Source organism: Triplophysa dalaica, chromosome 10 (assembly GCF_015846415.1).
Source record: "Triplophysa dalaica isolate WHDGS20190420 chromosome 10, ASM1584641v1, whole genome shotgun sequence".
In the NCBI taxonomy this organism is placed as follows: Eukaryota; Metazoa; Chordata; class Actinopteri; order Cypriniformes; family Nemacheilidae; genus Triplophysa; species Triplophysa dalaica.
The window spans coordinates 7,167,764-7,189,497 of NC_079551.1; the positions used below are offsets into that span (position 1 = coordinate 7,167,764).

General features: G+C 37.6%; 2 protein-coding genes across 5 annotated transcripts in view; one reads left to right on the top strand and one right to left on the bottom strand.

Annotated features, from left to right (window-relative positions):
- The window catches only part of lrp1ba (low density lipoprotein receptor-related protein 1Ba), a 177,097-nt gene extending 169,298 nt beyond the window's left edge, over nucleotides 1-7,799 (bottom strand). For all 4 annotated transcript variants that reach the window (XR_008907642.1, XM_056758246.1, XM_056758245.1 and 1 more), the window contains exon 1: nucleotides 7,610-7,799. Coding sequence is in view for 3 of the 4 variants with exons in the window: in XM_056758246.1 (XP_056614224.1) it covers nucleotides 7,610-7,691 (82 nt within the window). In the remaining variant the exon portion in view is untranslated. The remainder of the gene's footprint in view (nucleotides 1-7,609) is intronic.
- A 4,700-nt stretch (nucleotides 7,800-12,499) lies between these two features.
- gtpbp1l (GTP binding protein 1, like) lies at nucleotides 12,500-21,429 on the top strand. The gene is made up of 11 exons (XM_056759378.1): nucleotides 12,500-12,912; nucleotides 13,514-13,625; nucleotides 14,168-14,348; nucleotides 14,443-14,791; nucleotides 14,870-14,993; nucleotides 15,068-15,182; nucleotides 15,301-15,445; nucleotides 16,255-16,573; nucleotides 17,237-17,415; nucleotides 17,566-17,682; nucleotides 19,154-21,429. Exons 1-11 carry the CDS (start codon nucleotides 12,745-12,747, stop codon nucleotides 19,247-19,249), a joined length of 1,905 nt encoding a protein of 634 aa, XP_056615356.1. The 5' UTR covers nucleotides 12,500-12,744; the 3' UTR covers nucleotides 19,250-21,429.
- Nucleotides 21,430-21,734: the final 305 nt, after the last annotated feature.

Below are 21,734 nucleotides of genomic sequence, written 5' to 3' on the forward strand. Positions count from 1 at the left end.
AGCTAAATGGTTTTTGAAGGCATCTGAATGAACATCACAACACCCCAGAATCCATCTAAGAGAGAACAGGACAATTCGGTTAAGCTGCTTGATCAAGTTAAAGGTGAATCCTGCAAACCATAATTTAGGCCTCTCTATTGCCATCTCTGTTTGAAACATTGAATAACAGGTTAACTACACTGTAAAAAACATTTCACCTATTTAAGCTGCCTAAAATATTTAAGTTGAGTCAGTTGAACTTAGTTAAATTGAACTGACTTAAAAAATCCAGTTCTAAAATACAACTAGATTTTTTTAAGTTAGTTCCATATAATTTAAGTTTGTTTGAATCACAAAGATCATTTGATTTAACTTAAAAATGTAATAAAACTGTTTAACTTAAGATTTTAAGTAGTTTTTCACAGTGTAATATAAAAGCCTGAGGAATTCGTACCTTTTTTACGAGGTGGCCAATTCTTACGATGCGAATCGTAAAAAAACGACGATTATTAGAAAAAGCAATACTCCTTCCCTTACCCCACCCCTAAACCTAATGTCAAGGCCACAAAAGCAAATAATACTAAAATGTAGAAATTCGAACTGACATTCCCAGTAAAAAGGTACTTGCTCAAATAAAAAATATTATTACAAGCTCATCGTCCTGAATTGGTTTTTTAATAAGCACACACTTTTAACCAAACAAAGTAACGGATTGTGGTTTTAATTACTTTCTTACATCCAAGCTGTTGTTTTCAACTCATTTGAAAACAATAATAACAATTGCAATTACATTTGTAGATGCTATTTATGCAGAAATGACACATTTTACATAATTAATGGCTCGAAAAAATATTTCCTGTTTTTCTTTGCTTCTCGAGTCCTGCAAGACGTTCCCATCCCGAGCACTGTTTCGTCATTTAGCACAAGTGACTGCCGGGGGTGCCGTTGGCAATCTATAACCGAGTCTATTATGTGTTCATAGGATTTATAGGCCCTTGGTTTATAGTCAATAGACTGGTGTCTTTATTGGTCGGGCTGAGTTGTTGTTTTGGCCTCTGCTGTGTTGATAGACTTACAGCGGGAACGTGCCGTGCCTCATTCGTGGGATCGTCAGGTCATTATAACCTGCTAGATATCTGCTAGTGGCATGAAAACATTTGGAGTCATTTAAATGCACATCGCCGTTGTCTTTATCTCCTTAATTTGTATCGTAGCAGTTTTGTCCCTTGGTGAATATTGAATCTGTGCGTTCGGATTTGTTAATAAATTATGCCCAAATAAAGGTTGAGATCTGCGCTGTGATCTCGTACGCCGTGCTGATGTGGAGTCAATAAATCAATGTTCATTTTGTGATCTTTCGCATCCAACCACCAAGCAAGCGTCTCTCCCTGAACATCTTTTGATCCTCGCTGCGCCTTCATATAACTCTGAGTTATACGTAACTCCACAACGTGTTACGATGTTCAACATAACCTGATATTTTTACACAGGGATCAATGTTTTTACCTCAGCTGAAATCAGCCAGCCTCGCTCTTACAAACATCAAAAACACACTAGATAATATATGTAAATATATTTTTCTAACGTATCTAATGACATAAAAAAAAATGTTAAAGGTGGGGTATATGATTTCTTATAGCTGTTGTTGATGTCACCAAAACACACACACCCCTACCCCCATCTTTCGTTTTTTCAGCGATCTGCTTGACTAATGTCCATCCTGTGCGCTGTGCACCGGACTGCTGATTGGCTACAAGGTTGTTTTGGTAAACGACCCCACTTTGTCTATACAAGCGTAATTCGAAAACCTGACACACCGCCTTTAACGTGTTTATAGGGTGACTTACAAAGAGTGCAAACACAGTGGTGCTTTAAAAACATAGTTCTGTTGGTTAGAACACCCCAATTTGGGAACTTCTGTGCCGACCAATGGTGTGAGTTTGGGGGCGGGACTACCTGCTTGGGTGGCTAACACTGTGTCTACACTGGACGCGACACGAAAAAAGACATTAGAAACGCATTAGAACCCATTATAATTTCAAATTTTGTCCACACCGGATGCGAACAACAGCTTGTCATGTTGCGTCGCGCCTGCTACGTCCGGTGTAGACACGGGGTCAGGGAAGATGAAAGTGCATTTGCAAAATCCTGTTTTGAAAGAGATGTAATAACACAGTTCACGTAAAACGAAAAAGTTTTGTTATTTACATTTGAAACGTTTAGAAGAATCCTTTAAAAGATCTTTTCAGAACACTGACAGCTTATGGAAATAAGGTTAAACAAATATTTAAGGTGACGTTACGTAATGTAACATAATAATATAAACATAAATTAATAATTTTATTTGGCTACCTGCTTTAACTAATAAAATAAGTTAAAATTTTAACGTACAACTTTGAACTGAATTTGTTGAACATTTGATACCTCTTAAAAATTAATGTCAGTAAAATATGTACAGTGCAACTTTAGGGAGACGTACAGTATGTGCAAATAATATTTGATAGAACTCATATTTTGTGTAACTATAACGTTGTCGGTTTCTAAACTGTTATTTAACAAGATCAAACAGTCCAAAGCTGGCATCTGTTTATGTGCGTGTACACACGAGGTGTGACAGAACTGATCTGAAAATTTAGAAGACCCCCTGTCGTTCTTCTTCGAGTTAAAAGCGTCACATCTGAGCCTTACTTTGAAGAACATCGACTCCATAGGTGCTTCATACGAGTTGCGAGCAAGCTGTCTTTCCTTCTAACATCTGCTCTCATTTCATTGCTGCTGGATTTATGGCATATCTGACAACATTGGAGATCAGACCAGAGAGAGGAGTAAACAGCGGAAAAAGACGGACTTGAGATGGACTACAGTGTATCACTGTCAATGCCAACCTGGTTTTACTGGAAAATGCTTTTTTAATAGAATAAAACAATACAAATAGAATACAAAATAAACTTAGCGTAAGCACTGTATATGCACGCCCTACAGACATACTATATGTCTGTGCATATGTCCAATTTCAGGATAAAACCTAAGCAAAGGTTTCAGTATGTAACCCAATAACTTTTTTCAATGTATATTTTGTAAATAAATTGACTGTGTCATACAACTGCAAAAAGCAACATATCATTCAATAAAGATTTCACTAGAGTCCTGTTTTTGTTTCACGAGATCAAGCTGCTTAATGCAGATACTGTATGTAAGTAGGACTTTGTGTCCTTCGCTTGTTGCGGCTCTCCCAAAGTGGCCTGCTCCGCTTTCAAAATGTTTCATTTTAGATGTTCAGCGGAGGTCCAGACAGCAACAAACAAACACAGAAAGCCTTTCATAGGAATGCGTGACAAATGCACTCAGACGAACACAAAATCGCTCCACACCCTCCTGTCTCCCTGTCATCTGCCACTAGTCAAAATTGCAAGTCACGGTAAAAACAACAAATTCAAGCACGGTCTGTTGAGACAGCGGAAAAGACTTCGGGGACCCCAAAGTCGTATTGACTCCCATTATGAGTTGAAGATCTGGGAGCAATAATTGATTTACCAGACAGAGGACAAGTTCCAGAGAGCAGAAAACCACTTATTTTGAGCTGTTGTTATGACAGACTGCTACAAAATGCTTTAAAACTAGTTTGCGTGTGTTGAAGTACAAACACAAGTGAAAACAACATATCAAGAATACGATCAAAACTGTTTGGCATTGTAACATTAGATTCATGACAAGAAAAAGCATGTGTAATGGCACAATGTCGTTACAGCTATGCCAAAAAAAATTCATTTAAACTATGAGGTACTAAATTGTTAAAGGGGTCATATGACACGGCTTAACCGAATATTATCCTCCGTTTTAGATGTTATGCAATGTGTATACACGATTTAGGGTTCAAAAACGCTGTATTTTCCACATACCGTTCATGTTTGTATCTCCTCGTTCCCCCTTCTCTGAAACAAGCAGATTTTTTACAAAGCTCATCGCTATGAAAAGCGAGGTGTGCTATGATTGGCCAGTTAACCAGTATGTAGTGATTGGTCGAAAACTGCAAGCGTGTGACGGAAATGTAATGCCTCTTACCATATTTGGAACATTAGGTTCCAACGCAATTGTACTGAAAGGTATGCCCACCTTACTTGCGTATACATTTGGGCAGTCTTAGTCAAATAATACCAAGAACTGATGTAGATTTGTGGGGGTGTGGGTACACAAGGCGTTTCAGGCAGGTCTGGGTGAGCATTCGCTTTTAGAAACAATGCATCTTTTGTTCCGACACTTTATTTTTTGCAATTTTACGTCTCTAATACATGCATGGGCAACTAAAAAAACACCCCAAAGACACAGAAAAGCACGTATTCACACCACATGACCCCTTCAAGTATTTCTACTATACTGTACAGGATTTGCAGCATCATTTAAATTGTAAACATAAAAAATGCTGTAATTGTTGTAAAAAGTTTTCTGTTTAAACTTAAAGTTTGATGGATATAAATTATTAGCCACCAAAAGCATGACCATAAATATCAATTAAGCCATGAAATCTACTGAAGTTAATGATCCTGGGATGCATGGAGACCCCCGTGAGCACAGTTTAAACTCCTCCAAACAGAGCAAAGATCAAAGACATGCTGAGCGATAGAGGGAGAAATATTCAATCTAGTTTATGGGCTCCAAATATAACTGCGATCACCTCAGAGCTTCCATAACATTAAAGTTTAATCAATTTTAAGTAACGTATTAATTATTCTGAAGCGTTAAAAATGATCAAATACAGTTCTGTATCAAATTTATCAGGATTTTGAATGATTACCATGACTGAATTATCCAAGATACGGATTTTGAAGAACGTTGGCAACCAAACAGCATTGGCCCCCATTAACGTTCCATTGTATGGACACAAGACCACTAATACAGGTTCGAATGATATGAAGGTGAATAAATGATTTAAAATTTTTGGTCAAATTAGGCCGAAACCACGATTCTCCATCAGCGTCAAAACCAAAGTTATATACAACAAACCGAAACAACGTCCATGTTTGCAACCTACATGCACCATGCATGTTTTTTTATTTACTTTACAATAATTTCACTTTACAAGTGCGTGCTAATGAAGAAAAAGGTGACATGTACAACCAGTGTGTTCTTGGCTGACAACTCTACCGTAGCCACGCAATGGCGTTCTTTTCGAACGATTCTGACAAGCCTAACTAGAAGTCAAGAATTACATCATCACCAACTGAGCCTCACGTTCCTCTCCACATCTTAAATATAAACGATAGATACTATAAATTTATGTATGGCCTCTCGAGTAACACAGTCTACTTTCATCACAACAAGTATGAAGCTGATAGTTTGTGGAACTAGTGATCTTTTTCAGGTTCTACAACCCAGCACTGCAAATCAATCAGTTTATGCATTATTTTTTTCTACATGTCTGTCACGTTCTGATAGAAACCCAAGAAGGAGCAAACAACTCGAGATGTAAACATCAACTGTAGCCTTCAGCAGCAGGTATATGAACGTGGGGTTTGATGGCAGCTGGAGGCTGAATGAGAGCCGTCAAGAGTTGACAGCTGAATTGAATAACAGAACTGTATAGAGAACCTTGGGATGAAGGACCTCAAGTTCAAGCACTTAGCCCTGCAAGACCATGAACAAAACAAACAGAAATGAATACAACAATATGAATTTTGGGATGAAACCGTCCTTTTTTTAAACAAAGCTTTGCAACATCTTTTGGCTTCAACTGACGGCACCTACAGTAAGGAACATATGAGACGTCAAAAAAATAATAATACTATCTTCTAATTATTGACATGATTTAAAATCTAGAAACCTAGAAACAACCAATGTGCAACGTGCTAAAAGTCACTCAAAACGCTTTAGCAATCAAATGGCAACGCTCTGACAACCAACACAGCCAGCGCAACACCATAAAAGGCCCACTCACAGATCCTTACGAAAATCTTTAAACAAAACCACAAATATTCAACTTTTCTGTCCTCAAGAAACATGTGGAAACAATGTGTTCCCATTTACAATGAGCACAACGAGTCATCACATGGAATTCCAGTCGATTTAAGAGCTGTTTAATAAAGCTAAATGACCCAATCTTGATGAACATTTCTAAAAATAAAACTTTTGCATTAACAACGGATTAAATAATGCCACGCTGCCAAGACCGAAATCAACCATTGAAAACTCAACAACATTTGTTCAAATATGCATCTTATGCCAGCTGAGTCGCGGTAACTTAAAGCTGGAAACAGTGAGAAAAACCATCACTGGCAGCGTTGACACTTAACAAAGGCCCTTCCCAAGAGCCATCCAGGTATTGTTCCCAAATCCTCCATTTATTATGGAAATTCGCACCCTTTTAACCAGAAATTGGTTCCAGGATCACAGTCAAAGCCAAAGCGATCACCTAAACCACCTGATTCCATTTATTACGAATTTGCATCCTGTCTGCCGCAGTGCGTGACTCCTTCACACATGGAAACTGGCTGCAGGTACACTACGAAGATAAGCAATGCGAAGGATGCAAAGGTCACATGATCTCCAGGAATGGGACTGTGTAAGAACTGCTGCATGGATGCATCATATTTACCACAATAAGTATTCAGTAGCACATTAGAGTACAGAATGCATTACTAAACCCTGTAGGGAGATGCACTTGAGGTGGTGGTTGATTTGTTCAAGATAACTTCATTTACATTAAGCAGACGCTTTTATCCAAAGCGACTTACAAATGAGGTAAACAATGGACGCAATTTGAACAACATAAGGACAACAAAAAGCATAAGTGTAGAAATCTATCCAAACTAGCACAAACCAGCAAACCAGCATCAAAACATATGCTGTTTATTCAACAGGGTATACATCTACTTATTGTGGGTTTGGTTGAAAATGAGGTTATCTTGCACTGTAATAATGCCCTTTAAAGATGAATCATTTCACTTGCATTAGCTATTAACCTGATACACCATTCACAGCCGTGCAGTAAATGCAACCCTGTCATTTACAACGAGTTAATTCAACACTTGTGTCCTGCGCGCGCCAACACGTAATGACGCTGCATTTAAAGGCAATCAGAGGAAGTCGATCCCACCCGGAGACTCAATATAAACAGCTTTGTGACAAATGTCATCCATATTAAAATGCAATGAAAGGTTTCACAGCTTATGTTATGTGAGAATTTTTCGTGTTACACAAACAACTTTACACACTTCACAAACATCTACGAACGCGCGCTTCTAGGAACCTTTATTATGTAATTGTATAGCAGATAACTATTCAATGCGCAATAACATATTTTAATAAAATACGAAATGAACATATTTATTATAAATGATGAAAAATGTATTTCAATTACATATATGTTTTTCATAAATTTACAATATTTACGTTTAATTGTTAACTTTGCCTCAGTACTTAATTGACATCGCTAGCGATTCATTTACTTTTGCCTCGCTTTCGTCACCCAGATTGCCTCTTCATTTACAGAAACTGTTATAAACTAACCCAAGAAATAATCCATAAACCACATAAAAAGCACTCAACTCTGAAAATCTACATCCTTAATATACGTCGACAGGTTTCGTTAATGTTCATATGAATAAAGCGGAGTTTTGTCTTAGCTTAACGTTACCTTGCTCAGCTCCGGCCACTGTCAGCATTTTCATCAGAAGTAGTAATCCCGACATGCTCGCAAATGCCAAAAACTCGGACATCGTGGCTGGATGTAGTCCCGTTATCCTGATCGGTGCCCAAGTTGGGTCTGAGCAAACGCGCCCCGGTCTCACCGCCGCGCAGCGTCGCGCGCTCCTCCCGCAGGTGTGTGTGACTGTACCGACAGCGGAGACTGCGTGCGCCTCCGTTTCGGGATAACGATGTAGGGAGAGGGAGAGGGAGAGAGAGAGAGAGAGAGAGAGAGAGAGAGATGGAGGATAGGGCAGCGGGAGGAGAGAGTGATAGATCACACATCGTCACAACTACGAATTATGTTTAACAGACTAGACAGACAAGAGATTAGACAGACAGACATATAGATAGATATCAAATAAATCATAAATTACCCGAACAAGGTCTCAAAGAACAATGAATATACTGAAGCACAATGTACTTCCATATTAGGAGGAGCAGACGCAAGAGAAATTTGAGCTCATCTAATTCAATGGAATCTAATCCTACAAATTTGATTCAGGGACATGTTTCCGACAGATGTAGTTAATCTGTAGTTAAATGTTCTGATGTCTTTGTGAAATGGAACACAGCGTACAAGAAAACTAAAGCCATTCATTTACATTTATGCATTTGCCAGACACTTCTATCCAAAGCCACTTAAAACGGTGTCTATGTTCCCCGGGGTTCGAACCCCTGACCTACTGCAATACTGACGGAATGCTCTTCTAATTGAGTTACAGGAAGGTTTTTGCTTCATAATGCTTAGAAGAAAAGAAGGCCGAGTCCTCGGCTTTCTGAAGTAGATGCATTCATTTAAAATGCATAAATTCACTTAAAAAGGTGCAGATAATGATGTTCTCTGATTTAAATTCACTCTTGTCATGTTTGTCCTCAAATCCGAGCAGGTGTCCTTGGCACCATGGAACGTGTGAAACATCCAGTTCCTGCTCATCACTGTGCGAAAACATCAGCGATTCAAATGATTTTAGGCGTTCGGCGTGCTGTTTTTTGACGTGCTTTTTCTAGCGTTCTAGGTGTTTCTCAAAGTATGGAATGACACTAATTCGAAACAAAATTTACAAAATGTGCTCGCCTGTGCAAAACTTCCTCAACGCTGGAGCTTACATGACAATATTCCGATGATTCCATATGCTATTCTGGTGCTTACATATGACTGGGGCCCCCAAGGGCCTCTACCGCCCCACATGGGGCCCCAAACAAACCGTTATGAGTGATTGGTCAGTGTTCGGGAGAGTTCACCCAAAAATGTAAATTCTGTCATCATTAACTCACCCTGGAGATGTTTCAAACCTGTATAAATTTCAAAGATATTTGTAAGAATGTCAGTAACCAAACAGACCTCATCCCTCAGTTACTATCATAGTAGGGGAAATAAATACTTTGGGAGCCAATGGGGGTTGAGAACTGATCAAATGTTACTGCCATTTTTCCAAATATATTCCTTTGTGTTTAGCAGAACAAAGAAATGTATACAGGTTTAACAACTTGAGGGTGAATAAATGATGACAGAATTTTCGTTTCTGGGTTTAAAAAATAATCGTTTTAATAGATTCAGGGTTCGCACAATAACATGTTAAACATTCATCAAGACAATGCACGAAGCTGCTAACTATATGCAAAACAGGTAAAACAACACCACTTTAACACTGACAACTGGATTTGTATTTGCTAAGATGTGGGTGTCATATATGCATATATGAAAACATGAATATTTGTTTAAAAACGCTTTTATTTCAGTAACCAGTACTGTTTGGCCAGCTTAGCTGTAGCATTTCACTTGCATAACTGAAACCAGACTGTAAAAATCATGCTGAAATTGGCAATAAAACCATTTTCTTTTTTGGATGACGTCACCCAGGGCTTTCATTTTAAACCCCTCCCCTTTAGTGAATATCCAATCAACTCTCAATGGATGAAATCAAGCCCCGCCCTACAGTTTTCTGCTTAAAACACTTGGTATATTTTATTGCTCAGGAGTTAAAAACATTTTCTACGTTTTGAAGATTTAAAATGTCACAACCAGATTGACTCAAGTTTTTCAGTTTTGTGTTAAATAATAACAATATATTTATGTTAACATTTTTTTTCATTATTATCTTAAAAGAATATTTAGTAAAAACGATGCTATCGCTGCCCTCCGTTTTGGTCCTCAGCAGGTTTTCACTTAATAGATCATCATCTAACAAATAAAGTAACATCGCTTTTAACACAAAATGTTAAATCCCTGTTTTGTAAGTGGCTTTGCATAAAATTGTAAGCTTAGTGAATTAATGTAAATGTAAACTTGCACACATGCAAATTAACTTGAGATAACCACAAACTAAAATCTGAGAGTGTTATACTGCCACCTAGAGCTAGCCAATACAATTGCCACATGTTACTTTAATAGAAAGATGTCAAATGTAGTCTGAACTCTGAACTCTGAGCAAGCTTTTTTATTTTAGTTGTCTGAAATCCCTCTCTCGGCAATAAGAAACAGAAGTGAATCTCTTACATTGTGAAATGTCACTCAGCTGTGTTTGACTGCTTTCTCCCTGTGTAAAAAACATCACCACACTTCTCCCTTACCCCAACCAGACAGAGACCCCCGGCTCCTCCATGTCCTAATTGGCCACAGCTCCAGTCTGGCCTGTGTCTCCACAAGCCTCAGAATTTCAATCATCCTGCACAAAAGGGACCTGTGTCTCTGAGAGGAGAGGTGAGGAGTGAAGAGGAGACGATATGGAAAAGGGAGAACAGGGGAAGGATGAGAGGAGAGATGGTACAAATGAAATAATCCATTTAGGATGATGGATATGCACTGCTTACATTCACCTCTGGCATGGAAGAAAAAACAGACGTGGAAATCTGGCTTTGTTATGGAGCAGTTGAACAGAGTTGTATTCCCTTACTTATATCCACGTTAATATAATAATTTCATTTATTATTTTAGTTTATTTGTTTATCTAGGCATTCAAGTTCCATAAAAATGAGGATATAGACTGAAAATTGTTTTCTCCACATTTTTCTTTTACTAGTGATCTTAGATTTCAGGAGCCCATGTATATTATATATACAGTATATACTTTATATATATATAATATATATATATTCAATAAATAATTCATAAATAATATTTCACTGTATGTGTGTGAAATGTCTCCCTCTATTGGTATTTACACACACAATTCAATAAGAAGTGTTCTCTGCGTTTCCTTTTTTGCTACCTTAAATTTCAAAGTATAAAAAAATTAAAGTACGATCACATTTCCTGTACACGTCATTTTAACTTTTAACTTACAATTTGACGGATCATAAAACAAATAGTAAGTAGAAATGACTCACAAAGCCAAGTTAAGGCAGCAATACAAACATAATCTTTGGTGGATAAAACCTTTCTTTGTAGATGATCATTAGAGAGTGCCTAGTAAGGCAATTAGAACAAATATGTCCCAGTTTCCACGGTAACGTATTGCCCTTACAAATATTTTCACAGTGCTGCGAGATGACTTGAATCTTTCTGACCTTTTATCGCTTATATAATAAGAAAATAGTTTAATAAACCTGGCAGCTCACCTTATATAACAATATTTGAGTAAAGTAACGCAGACAACCATACAATCAACTTAAACAAAGTAAAAAATATTGGTGTAATTTTTACATAATTTCAAATGTACTGTTACTAGTGAACATTTCAGATTTGTTCTCTGTGTAAATTTTTATTTATTTATGTTGGTTTATTTGAATCCCACAATAAATTTATGGTCTAAACAATATTTACCTTAATAATAAATGCCATCTCAGTTAAAACCGCACTGTTTGACAGCTATTTGTAGTTTATAAAATGTGTCACTTTGCAAACTATAATTTGAAGCAAATACATTTTAATATTATAAAAAGTTTAGGACCCGTTTAAATGATGCATTTTGTATTGCTCATCAACCCATGGTTGGAAATAATGGGAACTAATGGAAAACGAGAAGCCCAAAATCCTCCTCCTTACTTTCTTTACATAAAAAACAAGAAACTGCATGTAGCTTTCCTGTAGCTCAGTGGTAAGAGCATTGCGATAACAACACAAGGTTGTGGGTTCGATCCCAGGGGATTGCAAATACCTATGTAAAATGTATAGGATAAAGCAATGTAAGTCGCTTTGGATGAAAAGCGTCTGCCAAATGCCTAAATGTATTGCGGTGTATCGGTTTATTAATGGTTCAACACTGCCACCTTGCGATCAGAAACAGACATCACAATCCAAATCCCCCTACTGGCACTTTTAATAGCCATGCGTTCATGAAACACAAAGACAAATGTTTGTCGCTACTTTTGTACGCCTGCCTTATTTTGTGGTTTTATATTCACACGCTACGTGTGTTCAAATAGTAACAAAACCATAATAAATATTAAAACTAAATGAATGTACAGGTTATAAAGACTACTATAAATCCTGAATAAGTAGGCGTGGCCTGAAGGAGGCCCCTATTCAAACCAGTCCAATTACATTCAGGGCACAAACTACGACGGGCCATTAATTCAATTTATAAACATTTGAGTGACATGTGTTCAATCTGTAAATATATTCCTGAATAATGTTATCTCGTGACTTTCAAATTCAAAACATGTTTTCAATACTTCCCTGTACACGTCATCGTTTATTCCCAAGTAGTTCCTATTGAACCCCATAAATGAATTAAAAGTCGTTTACCAATACATTCACAAACTTTGAAGTTACGGAATATTACTTTAAACATTTTCACGCACAGTCAAAATTTATAAATGTAAAGATTAAACCCCGTCTTCAACATTGTAACGTAAACACTCATTATTTATTCAGAAGTGGGCGTGCCTTCCATAGTTAAGAACAAACCGGGTACTACGTTGCATTAAACTAAGACCGACTACCGTGCATTTGTGTTTTATAAACTGCTGTGTGGCAACTCCCGACGTTTTGGAAGCAATGAAACACGTATCGTTACGCAATATCAGTGTATTAAAGCAATAATGAAGTTGAACTCCTAAACGAAACTTACCCGAGTTTGAATTCCGACGGAAAACACAATCGCGAACGGGTTTGACGCTTTCCCGAACCCAGGCGGGATCATGGCGGCGACAGAGTACAGTTTAAGCCCGGTGGTGGAGTCAGTGGTGCCTGCGTGCATGTTTGCTCCGGAGGCGGACCGCGCGGAATATCCTGCCGGGGATGAGCACAGCGACGCCGGCGACGATCAGAACGGAGACGCCGGGGATCAGCTGGACCTCAGCAGCAAGGTGCATTTAAGGCCTGACAGCTGATGTGAACAAAATCGTTCGTGCACGAATCAAAACAACTGTTTATTTCATAAATGCACAATGTTTAAGGATTATTGACCACGTTATAGATATTGAGAGTTGTGGCTTGGGTGACACGTTGCCTGTGCGTCGGTGTGCCAAAGTGGCATGACTGTCTACCCCACAGTCGCGAGCTGAAATGAAATGTGGGATATTTGCAAAGTACGATTTGTTATGACATTGAAAGCTTTTTTAAAAGCACTGCTTTCTTGCATGCCACTTATGAAAACAAAACGCAACCTTCAACGCATTCGTTCAAGCTTTCTTTGAAGCTTTTCTCAGTATAAGTATTATCAACAATTATTGATATTTATTTGAATAAAAATGGTTTTATTAATAAATATCTTAAATATAAAATTAACAATGATGTATATTTACTATTTATATTTAGTAATGTATCTCATAAATAATATATATGAATGATTTGTGTTGATATAATCGATACATATTACATTGCTGACACATATCATGTTTATACACTTATATATCTGTATATATTGTATGACTAATAGTGATTTATATAAATGATTTGTGTTGTCAGTTTGCACTGGTCAGTCCCACAGGAGAGCAGTATGACTGTTTGCTCAGACAGTTGCGGGACAGGATGGAGGAGGGCTGTGGAGAGACCATGTATGTGGTCGGGATGGGGACAGGTGAGACCGATTGTGTAGATGTAACGGGAATTGTGTTTTTCTGGTTTATGTTTTGAATCAATGCCTCTAAGCTGCAGTATAAAATATATACAAAATATTCTGCTTTAGACTAATAAACCACCCCGTTTGGATAAAAATTGCTTTATCCTCATAGCGATGAGCAAAAGACGTTTTTTATACATTCTGCTTTATTGTTAGTTATTATTTTGCAACATATGTCTGACTTGGTGACCCACTGGGGTCAAAGGACGTCTATTCAAGTGCCTCGGCTGACTGAGTCTTAACCGATGTTGACACCCTGCTATTACTCATCTGATGTTTAATGCTTAAGTTTTCACGGCCTTATGCAGTCAATAAATGTTTACCCTTCTTTTCACAATTTCTCATCTGCGATTGCTTTATTCGCCGTTATGACAGATCAGAGAACAGGCTGATTACTTGTTCAAACTAAACCGTTCGCTGTTCAAATAGATTTTGACGTTCCCTGAGGTAAAGGGCCTATTAAGATGGCTGATGGATTTCAACGTGTCTCTTTGCTCCAGACGGTGGTGATTATGGTCTGGATGAGAGGGATATGGACGCATCTGTCGCCACCGTGCAGTCTCTTTGCGAACAGGTTGACGGCGATATGATTCTGCTGAGAGAGAGAGCGGAGGCCGCCGGAGGCATGCGAGATTACCTCATACGACGGCGGGTGGGAGAGGAGGACTTTCTGGAAGTCAGGTGTGCGAGATATTTTCACAAAAATCTTAATTGTATTTTTTTGAGACTCATTTTTCAGTGACTCATTGCTTTCGTCTGTATTACGGCTTCTCAGAGTGGCGGTTGTGGGCAACGTAGATGCCGGTAAAAGCACACTGCTGGGCGTCCTCACCCATGGGGAACTCGACAACGGCCGCGGGTTTGCACGCCAAAAGCTCTTCCGTCACAAACACGAGATGGAGAGCGGACGAACCAGCAGCGTCGGCAATGACATCCTTGGCTTCGATCAAGACGGGCAGGTGGTTAACAAACCGGACAGCCACGGCGGCAGCCTCGACTGGTCGAAGATCTGCGAGAGGTCGTCTAAAGTCATCACATTTATCGACCTGGCGGGGCACGAGAAGTACCTGAAGACCACCGTGTTCGGCATGACGGGGCACTTGCCGGACTTCTGTATGTTAATGGTAAGGAAGAACCCTGAAAAAGACCTCCATATCTACATTTTTGTCCGTTTAATGTTTTATTTGTTCTGTTTCGTAAAGGTGGGCAGTAACGCCGGAATCGTCGGCATGACCAAAGAGCACCTTGGTCTGGCTCTGGCCCTCAACGTTCCCGTCTTTGTAGTCGTTACTAAAATCGACATGTGTCCGGCTAACATTTTGCAAGGTGATGTGAAGCATGCATTGATCTAAATTGCGATACACAGTACGGAAAATATTAAAAGTTTGTTTGCGTTACAGAGACGCTAAAGTTATTACAGCGGTTACTAAAGTCTCCAGGATGCAGAAAGATTCCAGTTTTGGTGCAAAACAAAGATGATGTCATCGTCACAGCTTCAAACTTCAGCTCGGAGAGGTAACCTAACTATTTTGATTCTGGAAACCACCCTAGCAACTGCATAGTAACAGATTGAAAACCACTGTAAGAGAGTTATAAGCAATACTGGGTAATTACATTTTCTTTGTGTTTGTAGGATGTGTCCGATTTTTCAGATTTCTAACGTAACGGGTGAAAACATGGACCTGTTGAAGATGTTCTTGAACCTGCTGTCCTCCAGAACGACATTTAAAGATGACGAGCCACCAGAGTTTCAGATCGATGACACATATTCAGTGCCGGTAAAACATTTTTAATATATCGCAAATATCAAAATATTAGAGATTAGGGATGGGCATTTAAAGCAAAAATAATATACGAAGATCGATGAGAACTATTCGAAAATTTGTCGAAATTCGCACCCCTCACCCACGTTTTCTTCTATTGTCTCTTGATTAACAGCCTTTAGGTTTAAGGTGTGTCGTTATTGGCAGCACCACCCTTTGATTACATGAACACGTTACACATGAAAACGCGGCGATTTTTTTAAGATCGCACACACTATTCGAAATTCTATAATTAAATAAACTAATCGAATATTCAAAATTCGTGACTCATCCCTATTAGAGTTCATATGATGACTATTATATATTATATAATATTGAACATCAATCAGGTGATGTTTCTGTATACAGGGCACAAATTTATTGCATTTTCCTGTCCTCTTTTGATTGACAGGATATATCGGACCCGATTGTTATTAAACTATCGGCCGATTGTGTGAAAAATTGCTTTTATATTGGTGCATCTCTACAAAATATCATAATAGTTTGCAATAACTTCATGATTATACTACTTCAAAAGTGTATGCACATAGTAGAGGGACTGTCGAGACCGAATGTAAAACATTTGTTGTTTATATAATATTTAGATTTCATTAAAATTGTATGCAATTTAAAATGAATTAAAACTAAGTAATATTAGAAAAAGCATATTTTGTATCGCATTATTTAGTTCAACATCACATTGTCACCAGTTCCATCTCAGTTCTGTTCTTGTTAATACTTTATAACCATCCTTTCCTTTCAACCTCACCCCTTGTGTTCCTCAGGGCGTAGGGACGGTAGTGTCAGGGACTACTTTACGCGGATTGATACGTCTTAACGACACGCTGCTCCTCGGCCCTGATCCTCTTGGCACCTTCATTCCCATAGCTGTCAAATCCATCCACCGCAAGCGTATGTCTGTGAAAGAAGTACGGGGTGGACAGACAGCCTCCTTCGCCCTGAAGAAGATCAAGCGTTCGTCTATCAGGAAGGGAATGGTGATGGTGTCACCCCGTCTCAACCCGCAGGCATGCTGGGAGTTTGAGGCAGAGATTCTGGTGCTGCATCACCCAACCACGATAGCGCCGAGATACCAGGCCATGGGTCAGTACAAAAGACATAGATGTGATGGGGCTTTTATTTGGAAAATATGTATTTATTATTTTATCTAAAAATGTTCAAATATAAAGTTATTGATATTGATTTGACCACTTGGCAGGGACTTTTATTTATTTTTATTGTGTAATGTAAAAATCGAGCCCATGACCCTTTTTAGTGCCATGTGTTGTCAGTTTAGAAACAGGACAGAAATGTAAAGATATTTATGTATTTTATATATATTCAATATTTAAAAGTATTAAAATAATTATAATATGTAATAATAAATAAGTACATTATTTAAATAGTTATGTATTACATTTACAAAAATATTAAAACTAATATTAAAATAAATATAGAAGATTTAAAAAACATTATTTAATTATCTAGTAAATATATATGATTTATTATGTGAATATGTGAATTATTATTATGTATTATATTTAATATTTTTACAGTTTTTAGATATATTAATATGTATTTAATTTCAGTTTTACTTCACTTACAAATATATTTATAAGGATCTCCCAATAGGAATCGATTATTTTTTAGTTTATAACCAGTTTTATATAAAAATGTTTATGTAAATCATGACAAAAAATCTATTTCAATGTGGTATTTTCTTACACTATTATCTTTATATTTTTTTGTCCTGTTTATCTGTTTTAGTTCATTGTGGTAGCATCAGACAGACCGCCACCATCATCGACATGAACAAAGACTGTTTACGAACAGGGGACAAAGCCACCGTACACTTCCGTTTCATCAAGACCCCCGAATACTTTCACACGGACCAGAGACTCGTCTTTAGGGAGGGAAGGACCAAGGCCGTGGGTACCATCACTAAGGTCAGAGATCACGTGTGCAACTCATGCAAAGTTGTAATATAAGTGTTATAGTGTGAATGTAAACAGAGTAAGTTTAGAACATTTCACAAACACTTGGAGTTACGTTTTATTGCAAAACTCCCAATTGTTCTTTTTTGGGGTGTTTGACAGCTGCTTCAAACAAAGCCTCAGGCCAAAATGCAGTCTACCAAGAAAACCTTCCCACAGGTGGAGGGATCTAGCGAAGAGACATCACATACGGAGACAAGCTCTCAAACGGCACAACAGGTGAGAGAAAATGACACCATCCTCACAATTATTCAAAATCAAAGTAAAAAACATTTTTTAAACACGTAGCCACTGAAAAATTAGTTTTGGATATAAAAATATGCTAATCCAATTCCATAATGAAGATGCAGCTGGCATATCCGTACAACTGTTAGCTTGAGTTACAGTATTCAATGAACGTCAAAATAACTGACAAGCGTGACGGAAAAATCATATATATCAGATGTTCCACCGAGGACCCCTGAGATGGGAATTTGTTCCATAATTTTACATCCCTTGTATGGGAAAATCGCAAGCGTCTTTGATTCGGATGGTATTAAAACCAAAGTAGATTTATGTAACAGATTATATTAAACCACTTTTATTTCTTCTTCACATCTGGGATCATGGATTATTTCTCGCTGCGTGACAATCTACTCTAAACGGTCTTTACCTCATTCCCATGGACGCTCGAAAATCTCTTTTGATGCCAAATACTCAAGCTTCATTTCCTTTTCTTTCCATTGCTGTCTGTGTCTTGTCACGGTAGCCGGCAGGGAAAGAGGAGACGCTTTATAAAGGGGAAAACAAAGAGAATAAGGTAAAAGCGGTAGAAAGCTGTTTGAAGTGAATGTGTTTTTAACCTATTGAGGTCAACCGTAATGCTTCTTAATACGTAATTTCCAAAGAGTTTAAATCACCAAGAGGGATTATGAGCGCCACTTTCATGAGCTTTCTGTCATTATTTGGTTTAATGTAATTCGGTTAGTTTATTGCTTAAACAGGTGTTTGAACTTTTCTTTGAGCTTAACGGTTAATTGATTTTCCTGCTAACGGTGACAGCCGAGTGCTTTCTCTTTGTTTGTTTTAATAGTGATAAAATAATAAACCTGTGTTTATTAATCGATCTGACTGGTTTAATTTACAGAATGCTAATGACATTTCCTCGTAAAGTCAATTCAGTGTCGTTACTTTTAACTTAAATGGACAAAAAATGAACACGCCTCGGATTTGTAAAACAGACGAATGCTAAACGTTTACCACGGGAAAAAAAAGGACGATTATTAGCACTAAAGTTTAACGCATTTTTTCCATAGTTTTTTTTTGTATTATACCATATCATATTGTATTACTGCATCATTGATTTTTTTAAGAGAGCAACCACTGTTTTCGCCCTAAAAAATATATTTTGTATGAATGATGATAAACGTGAAAAAACTTTGTAGAAAAAAAAAATGATTTAAATTACTCGTCCAATTTACTTAATTTTAACAAGTTAATTCAACACAAGTAAACATTTTTGTCTCAAACTGAATATTTTATCTCAATCCATTTAAGTTGGTACTACATAAATGATTTGTGTTGTGTTAACTTATATTTGTTACACTGGGCATTTGTTTGCTTAGCGTAAATTAAGTGTTGTTTTATGCTTTGAGCTACTAGAACATTTGGTTAAGAAGATTATCAAAAAAAATTTCACGATCTCTTTCAGTCAAAGCCTGGTGGAAGTGGCAGGAGGAGAGGCGGTCAGCGACACAAAGGAAAATCAGCTCTGAGCGGCAGTACTGGGGTGACAACTGATACCTGAAGTTGTTCTCTCACTCATCACTACTGTTCTGAACTTTCTCATAAGTGAACACCAGAGGGCAGTAAAGATTGTGTCATTACCCATAAGTCCCTTTCTTTCACTTCCCCTTTTTTTTAACTACCATAAAACTCATAAACGAATCCGGTCCGAGCTGTTTCTCGCTTGGCTCCCTAATTACAAACGTTCATCTCCGCTGACACAATCGTGCCAAAATCCAGACTGACAAGCTCACACGGACCCTCTCGGTAGCACACGTCCACCCTACTTTATCGTCCTTATCATACTGGTGTCTTAACATCCTGCAATAAACACCCTAAATCCAAAATGTGGCCGGGATATTTCCCTGAGGACCCAATTAAGGAGCCCTCGACTGAATCCGTGTTTGCGTGCAGCGATTTTCCTATTTTTCACTTAATTTTCCTTCAATTGAATTTGGCGAACGCTGAAGCAGATGAAAGGCAGAGAATCTGTTCTGCCTGTCAATCTTTTATGCCCCCTCATCCTCTTCTGATTTTAATGAGCAGCGTCGCTGCCGAGATGCAAGAAATCACAGCAGGCCGAGCCTTCGTGGAGTGTCACAAATTAGGTGCCATTCTGCTCTTTTTTCTTTTCAGGATTAAGGATTGCTTTTAAAGGTCTTGGATAACTATTTGGGGGGAAATACAGCAAACTAAGATGACAACGGCTTTTCATTTACAGTACACTTGTCACATCTTTATCAAATTTGGTTTCTTATCCATGCTTATTCTGTATGGTCTTTTTAAATAATTTGACCTACATAAACCACCACTGACCCCAAAGCAAAGTGAGAACACAGCTCGGTTTCAGGAAAATTGCTCAACCAAAATTTAAAGGGACAGTGCCTGCACCCAAAAAAATCCATTGCACTCGTATCATTACAAACCTGTATGATTTTCTAGCATCAATTAAGCACAAAATAAAACAAATATTGTTATATTTCTTTAAAAAAAAACTTTTCCTAATACAATGAAAGTAAATGGTGACTGGGGGCTGTTCAGAAATGACCCCATGAAAACCCATCATGAGACTTTCATAGGAAAAATTATTTTATAGAAGTTACGTGGAGAATGTTGAAAAGGTTTCATTACTTGAAAAGTAGTGTTTCTCTAGCTCAGGAATCTTATTGGTTATAGAAATATGAATATATTAAAATGTAATATGGAGAGTTACTAGATGCAGCTTTGACCAGCCAATGTAAGATTTTGGTTCAGTTTTGGTCTTTCAATCATCCCAAGTTAAAATTGGCTTCCAACGGTTTGCTTTTTTATTTTCAGACTTCTGGTCACCATTAACTCGCGTAGAAAACACCTTTGAACAATTGTGCTTAAAACATACAGGTTTGAAGATACAAAGCCAATCATCTTTGGGTGCACTGTTCTTCAACACATTTTCAGTATTAAGATATGAGTTTGAACTGTTCTCATGAAAATCAGTTCGCTTCATTAGAAAGGTGTCGTTTTGAAGACAGATTTTCACACATGACACCTGTGTGGTAGCCAATTATTTTGTTAAACTTGTTAAAAAAGGAACGAAGAGGGGAAGCATATTGAAGTTTGTGTCTGTCTGTTGGTGACAGGGACGTTCAGTGAGGCGTTTTAAAAGGTCTTGCAGAAATTTGACGTCGACGTTTTGGTTATTTCATTTCTGAAAACAGCCAAACAATGTTTGTGAAGACAAGAATTAACAAGCATAGCTTAGTTTGTCTTCTTGAGGGTGTCATTCAAGTTGGTTCTCGGTTCAGTTCTTGGGTTTGTTGTGGATTTATTGACTTCTGAATTAAGTAATTTATGTTTTATTATGGGCAACCAGTTTAAACCTTTAACAAGTATTTGTTGTTCCATCAGGATAGCTTCAACGTTTTGGCTTTCAACTTCAGGTTTGTGGTCTTTGTAAATAAACAGGAACCTCGAAGGCTAATAAAACTAGACAAAACATTTGTCTTCTCCCTCAGGCCTAGATATGATTTTTAGATAAAAACACAATATTACTTTTCGAACGTTCAATGCTTGTTTCTTTCTTCCACACGTTTATTTCGTTTTAGTGCATGTTTCTTTTCTTTCAGAACAAACTTGTTTGTACAATATGTACAAAAGAAAGTGTAATACATTTGTGTTGAAAATCCTTTTAAATAAAGTTATACAAAAACGATGATTACTTAACATTTTGCTCTCGCTGTATTGTGACAAAATGTTTATTGACTTTAAATGTACTTTTATGTCTTCTTTAAAAGATCACCTCAGAGAAAATGTTCAGCTGAATTACTGAAAGCTTTGATTTATTCTCCCTCAGACACTCATTACTAATTTTCCAGTCTCCGATACACCGAACAAATACGCCATAAAAAAATGTAATTACTTACTGTCCCCAGCCCCACTGCTGTGTAAAAGATATGAAAAGAGGCATTTATGTAATTTTTGACAAAACCTATTCAAGTGGCGGCAATAATACGGCTGCTGAACAACAC

Coding starts and splice junctions, on each gene's coding strand:
- gtpbp1l (XM_056759378.1), top strand. CDS start 12,745: ATGGCGGCGACAGAGTACAGTTTAAGCCCGGTGGTGGAGTCAGTGGTG. Junction 17,416..17,565: donor CCGTGGGTACCATCACTAAG/GTCAGAGATCAC, acceptor GGTGTTTGACAG/CTGCTTCAAACAAAGCCTCA. Junction 17,683..19,153: donor GCTCTCAAACGGCACAACAG/GTGAGAGAAAAT, acceptor GATCTCTTTCAG/TCAAAGCCTGGTGGAAGTGG.